This window comes from Tympanuchus pallidicinctus, unplaced genomic scaffold (genome assembly GCF_026119805.1).
Source record: "Tympanuchus pallidicinctus isolate F22 unplaced genomic scaffold, pur_lepc_1.0 scaffold3, whole genome shotgun sequence".
NCBI lineage: Eukaryota > Metazoa > Chordata > Aves > Galliformes > Phasianidae > Tympanuchus > Tympanuchus pallidicinctus.
In genome coordinates this window covers 6863241-6871258 of record NW_026294747.1, presented here as the reverse complement: position 1 = coordinate 6871258, position 8018 = coordinate 6863241, and the positions used below count along the sequence as shown (strand labels likewise).

Here is an 8018-nt window from a genome sequence, read left to right as displayed (position 1 = left end):
TTCACTTCAAATTACCCCAATTTTATTTTTTAAACATTGATTTATTTTTTTTTTTATTGGCCTTAATTGGGCAATTTCTTCCATTGGTCATCCAGGACTTATCAGTGAAAAGACAGGAACATGCCATGTGGTGCAAGGCTACCATGATTTAGAGCTCAGATTATCTCACAATATTTAAAGAGCCTTGGCATTATCAGCATGCTGTCAGTACAAATTCCAAGGCTACTATTCAAGAAAAGGATATAAGTGTGTGGTCTCAGGCAAGTCGAGACAAGAAACTATCCAATTACTCCAGCAAAATCTGGGTCAGCATAAGCAGTGAGGTGCCAGCAACCAATGGGCTCCACCAGCCCTTGCATCCTACACTCTAACTCCCCTTCCTCCAAAACAAGCGCTCTGATGTATTACAAGCACTGCCCCTTGGCAAACTGTTAAGGTTCATCTTAACATAAGTTGTTAAGGTTCATCTTAACATAAGTTTTTTCACTCCACAGGAATGCTTTAGAATTAAGAGAGCAGAAATGATCAGATACAGCTACTCCTAACTCAGCTTCAATACACGCCAAAGTATTTCATGACTATCTGCGAATGACACAACAGTTATCAGGCCTAGAGATAGTATTGGTGATAGAGTCAGGTTTCTCCACGAAGGCATCTCTATACACACTTGTAAATCCTGCCCTGAGACACAGCCCAACCTCATGCTGCATCTGTTCTTGAGATCTTTTTTCACCTGGGAAAGCCATCCCTTCAGGAACACTGCAGCAGAACTAAAAGGCATTCCAACACATCTCATTCATATCTGCCAGTGCATTCAGCATCTCCTACAAGAAATCAGTTCGTATAGTTCTCTACTTACTATAAAAAATGGTGTGTTTATGTGAACACAGCTACCAAACTCATTACAAGCATAGTTGGTATATTCTGATCCTCCCTTTTTGTTTGTGCTTCACTTCTGCATTCTTGAATTTGCTCCTTGGACTGTATTTTCCAAGAGCTCCTCTTGAATCCTGTAACTTTGAAAGATAACTATTAACAAGAAAAGAAACAGCTGAAAGGAAAATTGGCTGTATTTTTTTTTTTACTTGTCTTCAAACTAAGCTTTTACTTCTCAAACTATTACAAACATCAAACATTATTTTAGATAAAAATGACAGTGAACAAAGTTTTCTATCCACAGTAAAGAAATCAACCTATTCTCCGTATCTTCAAAAAGCAAGTTTAGTTTCAGTATGACAATAATAACCGCTTGGTCACAGACCACTTATCTCCAGTGCTAATGGAATTATTGAGCCATACCAACTTACATTAGCCTGCACAAATACTTGTGAGTCAGATTACACCAATCTTCCAAAACACCAGTTTAGATATTTCCCACGTTAACCTCTTGAAAGCAAACCCAGACTCCTTCAGAACATTACCCACTGAAGGTTATAACTGTCACAAGCAACCATACTGTTACTTTCCTGAAGCGATCACACCATTATTTCCCTCCTCCTCTAATTCACTGGTAACTGCCTTCAAGTACTTGGCTGCTGTGAAGATTGAGGCCTCCTCCCAGCACTGGAGAGATTTCTGTAGTCTAAGTGCATGCAACTTTTCTTCAATTCCAAGGTAGTTCTGAGAGAGAAAAGAAGAGTTCCTGGTAAAACAGACCTCTCAGGAGATGTCTATTAAAAAGGCCAATTCTGTGCCTTGTTTCATTTTCTTTACGCAGTCTGCCTGCTTACCAGAAGCATGTTCCCTCAGTACATTAAGGACAGTTTTCCAGGCACCTTTTGTGCCCCAGAGAATGGTGTCTATTCCAACGTTTTTTTTGTTAGTTTACCTGTGCAAATAAGCTCTTTTCATTTAGAAGAAAGCTTATTTCCCTCAGATTCTGTGTCACCTTAAAACAGCCCTGGTAGGAGCCGGTAGGGTACTGCAGCAGTGTAGCGTTTCCAGTCTTTCCCGTATTTGCTGTAACAACGGTGTTCATCCCTAATGCAACGGTGAGTTAGCAGAATAGTCATATAAACAATGTAGAAGTAAGGCAAGATGTGTTCAAACCCACAGGTCAGACAATAGGCCAGGGAGCCCATCAGATCTCCAGTGTAGTTGAAATGGCGTGCCCACCCCCAGAACCCTGACGTCAGCAGCTTGCTGTAGTACTTGGTCCCATCCACAGACATGTAGGAGCACTCAATGTAGTTGGGCTTTTTGCCCCATATCTTGCAGTTGCCGTTGGTACGGCGGAAGAGATCTTTCTGGTGGTTTGTCATTCTGAAGATATAGTAGCCAACCAAGCCCAACGCCAAGATCCCGATGGCATTAGCTGTGCAGAGCTGCACAGGGTGGTAAACCAAATATAAACCCTGGGAGACAGAACAGAGACATGCAGTGATTTACTTTAAAAACACACCACAGCTGCCAGATGAATTCTTTGACCTACATGACCCAGGACAGAGTATTAGAAAGAGCACAAAAATTCATCCTATCAGCACCAAGATGGAATCTTTTTCAGGAAATCCTGCATCATACATCTACTTTCTTTCCACTGATGCATTTCTTAGGTTACAGAAGAAAAAGGGAAAAATTGTGTGGGTGATGACCAAATGGGAAAGGAGGAGGAAGAAAACACTAACCAGTCAAACGACCATCCAACAGAAAGGAGTACAGAAAGGGACTGAAGGGAATTAAAAAAAATACGCAGATGAAACAACAGACAGTGACAGAAAGAGGTACAAAAGAGAGATGTTAATTCCATGCAGGGACAGAAGGCTCTCATACAATGAAATTATTACAGAGAGTGTAGTAATAGTCAGTATTCAAGCTATAAGAAAAGAAAATAAGATAAACACCAATCTGCTAGAGAAAACGTTTCTGGAAAGCTTCTTTCCTTTTAGCCCAAAGGTTTTACCCTATCTTTACCTGCAGAGTGTAGAGGTAAGGCAACCAAACGCAGTCTCCCCAGCCCAAGTACCATCCAAAATGATCGTGGCAGATATCAATGGTTTTCAAATACCAGGCTTCATTCCAGAAATAGTCCAAAACATAAATACCCTGAAAAAGAATGATTCTACATCACTCACTGCAACGATTCTATATTCGCTCACTATAAGTAAGACATTCAGGCCCTGGAAGGTGGCCAGAGAAGGGCAACAAAACTGGTGAGGGGTCTGGAGCACAAGTCTTATGAGGAGCGGCTGAGGGAGCTGGGATTGTTCAGTCTGGAGAAGAGGAGGCTCGGGCAGACCTCACTGCACTCTACAGCTTCCTGAAGGGAGGTTATGATGAGGAGGGGTTTGGCCTCTTCTCCCAGGCAACAAACAGGACCTGAGGAAATGGCCACAAGTTGTACCAGAGGAGGTTGAGATTAAGCATAAGGAGAAACTTTTTCTCTCAAAATGGTCAGGCACTGGAATGGCTGCCCAGGGGGGTGGTGGAGTTGCCGTCCCTGGCAGTGTTCACAAGGTGTCTGGATGAGGAGCTAATAGATCAGGTTTAGTGCTTGTGGTAGCAATGGTAATGGAGAACAGTTAGACTAGATGATCTTGTAAGTCCTTTCCCACTTTGTGATTCTACGATTCCATACATTAATAACATAACACTGGCATCCTATTTAACAGTATCAACCTGAAATTTCTGTGCTGTCTTCTGGTTAAGATCTCAAAACTAATCTGTGTTTTTAACACCTCAATGATAAGAGCATTAAGAGGAACATAACATATATAGGAAGAACTACACTACGTTTGTAGAGCTAAAAAAGTAACAAGCAAGCCAAGCAGCGTTAACCAAAATAAGTAACACAACTATTCTCCTTGTACTAACAGATACACTGGATTATTCCCACCAGCTTTCTGAATGAAAATGTGTAAAGAAGCAAGACCCAGCACATGATCACTGCATGATATTGGTCAGGCCAGGCAGAACAGTGTAAGTTCAAATTCAGTGCAGGTATTTTTCCTACTTAATACTAGTTTATTTTCAAATTGATATCTTAATCTCCTCCTCTCAATTTACCTGAAGGATATTAACAAGGATCATTGAGTTGGTTATGTGACCATACAGCTCCTGCTGTTTAGCAGCATACGAAAGGTTAATCAGAGTCCAGGCTACAATACCAGGGCGCCCATTGAAGAACAGCTTGAAATCAAACCACTTCCCTATTCGAGGGTTAAATTCAATCCCCATCATGTAGTCGTAAAAGAAGTTGCCAGTGAATTTGCTTGAAAATAGAAAAGATTAGAAATTTATATAGTTATTATAAATGAAAGTGCTTACTATTCCAATTATACATTTCAAATTATTTTCCAAGGTGCTTGATGTAACAGTGATAAAAAACCTAAAACCACATCATGTTGTAAGTAAGTTCACATAAAGTGATCCAACCAAAGCATTTCATTAGTAAAAGATCCATTTTAAGATTTGGGGGGCATCCTAGTTGAAACTTGGTATCACTTTTCAGCGCTTCAAGTATAATCTTACTTGTTGGACACATGCAAGACAGATATATTCATGACACTGAGGCTGCAACAATTACTAGACATGCACCATTCTCTGTTTCATGCTGCATGTCTTTGTTAAGCAAAAAATCACAGTTGTACACTGGCCCAGCTATATGTCTGAATTCCTGCACTCTTGTATTATTAGAAAACACATACCAATCTTTGGCATTAGTAGGGAAGAAGTAGCCTTTAATCATCGCAAATGTGGAAACCACATATCCCAGGATATTGGCACACCACAGGAGAGGAATCCAATTGTCAAAAATGATGGTAGGTGAGAAGTAGTGGAAATAATAGGCATTTGCAAACCAAAGTACGTGGGTAATGATCCAAGCTTGGAGTCCATTGACTTCATACTTATTTACTACACCTAAAAAAGAAGAAGATCAATACTACTGATAAATCATTAGTACAGTTATTAATATGGACATGCATGCAGTATCTAGAAGTTCAACACCCATGCTCATGAAATGAGAGTCTCTCCTTACCTGCCTTGAAACATCACCTTTCCAACCTTAAGAGGCTTTTCTGAGTTTCATTATACTGTGCTAGAACCTCTCAGGCTAAGCTTTTTCTTCACTCTCTTCACAAAATGTTGGATTTGCAACCTCACCTGAAATTTACTAAGGTTTCACATTACCCTTTGCTCACATCACACACTTTGCTCAGATTTTGCAAGTTACCTTGGCTAAAAAAGTTGTGATTGCATTGTCAGATACCAGCAATAGTCTGCTGTTGATATGTAATTTTGCTGCTTACAATCTGTATTTTTCCACTGCTGCTACACTGCTTTCTGTATTTTCTTTAGGCATGAATCACCTAATTGCACAACCAACAGTTTTACTAGCAATAAGAGACAGAAATTCTACAATCAATTCTAGAAGAAGATGAATGATTTGTTTGATTAGTTTAAATAAACATACGGAGAGTAAAAACATTTACGTCCAAGTTTCCTCCAGATAGAAATAGATTATTAAAAATGAAGTACAGAAGGGCAGTCATTCAGAAAGAATATGAGTATGTTGTAGTATACTCCAAGGAAAAGCTTACCAGCAGGAGTGACAGCACCTTCTTGTACACCTCCTACATATCCAGGAAGAAACTTGTGGCAGAAGTCAGGAACAAACACATACAAAATCACCTAGAAGTGACAGACATATTAACAGTAAAAAATGGACAAGAGAAAATCCCCAGACGCTTTCATACACATAACAGAAGATAACACACAGCAGTTTCAATTAAATACTCAATCAACAAATATTGTAGGAGTGGCTGTTGTGATTTTAGACTAGAAACATGTGCCAGCTACTAAAGATTTTAAAGATGCACTTCATATATGATTATGGCCGTTTTTTTCACAAGGAGGAGAGTTGCCAACTAGATTTGGCTCCTCATCCTTTAATTTAACCTGTTATAAGTAAGTCACTTACTTATAACACAATGGCAGCAGTTTGAGGATTTTTTTTTTTTTTTTTTTTTTTTACAAAGAAGTTGTAATTCACAAGTAAGTACACTTTTACAGTCTACCTACTCCTTCTACAACTAGTTTGATATATTTACTATGTCTTAATTGAAATACATCAATATTTTTGTTATAGGACTGCTTTATTTTAATAAAGCACATCATCTCTGACTCATAGAATTCATTCAAGGCAGCTGAGTTTATATTTGTATAAAGTAGTCATGTCACAGAGCATCTGCAGGAGCAAGCATTATCCTCTGGCTCACTGCTGGACACAGTGAGTTAGTGTGGCGTTACATGAGACTTGACAGAAAGAACAGCAATTGTTGGGCAACCTTCTCTCAGAGGTAAATCAGTACTGGTATCCCGAACATTTAAGATCCAAGTAATCCCCCAGTAATTCTTGACATTTTCATCTGGCAGATTACTTTTCAATTACCTTAAGCACTCACAGGATTCCAATCAGTTCTACTCTTGTTTCCTCTGAAGAGTAGATGCATGCTTGCACACACATACACGCTCCTACTTTATTTGGTATCGTGACTTACAGCTCTACAAGCAATGTGACCCATCAAACTACAGTGGTGTACTCTTCTGACACCAATATCCTATACATTTGTTTTTCAAGTGTGCAAAGTTTGTTTGGATTCCAACACACAGAAAGTGATAAATAAAAAAAGTAGAAAGACAGCATGACATTCTATTATCTTCCATGTAAATTAAAGAAAGAGTTGCTTTTAACAACAGCCACTAGATCATAATTCAATAACACACCTGGAAAGCAACCCAAGCAGCATAGATGCCAACAGCTGTATAAGTCAGTGAAGGAGTCTTGTTCCAGATGTCAGACAGATGTTTATTCCCCATGAGCAAGTTGATGAGTGGATCAGTGAGAGAGCACTGGTACTGGTCGCAGGACATGATGAAGTAATACACGATAAGTGGTGCAAATGCGAGTAGGAAAAGAATGCTTGCCAAGGAAAACCAGTCTACCTCCCTGTAAGCAAGAACAGAATTTTTTTTTTTCCCCAGCTTTCTAGTTAATAATTCTCATTTAGTCAGTTTGATTTTTTTGCTAGTTTGTTTTATGACAGTCACAGGTATCACTGGTAGAGGGTTCAGTTGGAACCAGTAACAGAATCACAGAAACATTCTGCAAAGCTTGGAAACACAGACAAGACAGATCTTTGACAGCCAGAAGCTGAATGTGCTGCAGTACCAACATCTGTGGAAGCCATATGAACAGCCATGGCTGTTTCCAGCTGCACTGTATTAACACTCTAATAACATTTGCACTATATTTTCACAGCATGGCTCTTAAGTCTTGCTACAGCATGTGCCAATAGCACAGATAGCTGTTTGTTTTCCAAAAGGCAGCAAATATTTTGTTCAATCTTTGAAGAAAAGACAAATTATCACCCATTTATACAATGTATCTTTTTTTTTTTTTTTTTTTTTTTTTTTGCAAAAAAGGCTGTGTCGCAACCCAAGCTGTCTGACAAGTTCCACATTTAGAAACCTTGACGAAACCTTTCTTAGCAACTGATAATACAGCTCATTATCATTAACACTGCACTCATCTTTTAATAACAGCATGCAGTTCAAAAGCAACGTGACATCTATAAAAGAAAGAACCAATGTGAAATCAATGACAATTGAGTTTCTCTCACCATGCTCTTCCCCACTGTGCCTGAGGAGCCTGAGCACCATTTTGGGCACTTTTGTGATTTCTTTCTTCAGATTTTTTCTCCCGAAGGGCTGCCATGGTGTTCTGTGTGAAAGAAAAGAAAACATTGATAATTATTCCAGCTAGTTCTCAGTGGTTCATTTTGCTACACAGGTTGCTAAAAACTCTCATACAGCCTTCAATTACAAAGAGCCCAGAGACAAAGATGAGCATAAAAACTGCAAGAAATTTCCTAATTCCTTACATTCTGGCCTAACTCCCCTCATCCTGTGCTGCCTAGCTATCAGTTCTGTCTGCAGATCCGCTTATCGCAATTTCTACTTTGATTACCCATCCAATCTCCACGCTACCTGCCAGCTCCACCGCTCCACACGAACGTCCG

At 39.4% G+C, this 8018-nt stretch overlaps 1 protein-coding gene across 1 annotated transcript; it reads right to left on the bottom strand.

The window, feature by feature from the left end:
- Positions 1-1052: 1052 nt before the first annotated feature.
- DHCR7 (7-dehydrocholesterol reductase) lies at positions 1053-7922 on the bottom strand. The gene is made up of 7 exons (XM_052693296.1): positions 7620-7922; positions 6724-6946; positions 5538-5628; positions 4644-4857; positions 4003-4207; positions 2911-3042; positions 1053-2354 (listed from the first exon to the last, which is right to left on the bottom strand). The coding sequence occupies exons 1-7, from the start codon at positions 7712-7714 to the stop codon at positions 1890-1892; spliced, it is 1425 nt and encodes a 474-aa protein (XP_052549256.1). The 5' UTR covers positions 7715-7922; the 3' UTR covers positions 1053-1889.
- Between the last annotated feature and the right edge of the window lie 96 nt (positions 7923-8018).

Excerpts from the sequence above, each read along its gene's own strand:
- DHCR7 (XM_052693296.1), bottom strand. The coding sequence starts at position 7,714 with ATGGCAGCCCTTCGGGAGAAAAAATCTGAAGAAAGAAATCACAAAAGT. Across the intron at positions 5,629-6,723 it reads CTGCTTGGGTTGCTTTCCAG|GTGATTTTGTATGTGTTTGT; the intron begins GTGTGTTATTGA and ends TGTCACTTCTAG. Across the intron at positions 2,355-2,910 it reads CTTACCTCTACACTCTGCAG|GGTTTATATTTGGTTTACCA; the intron begins GTAAAGATAGGG and ends TCTGTCTCCCAG.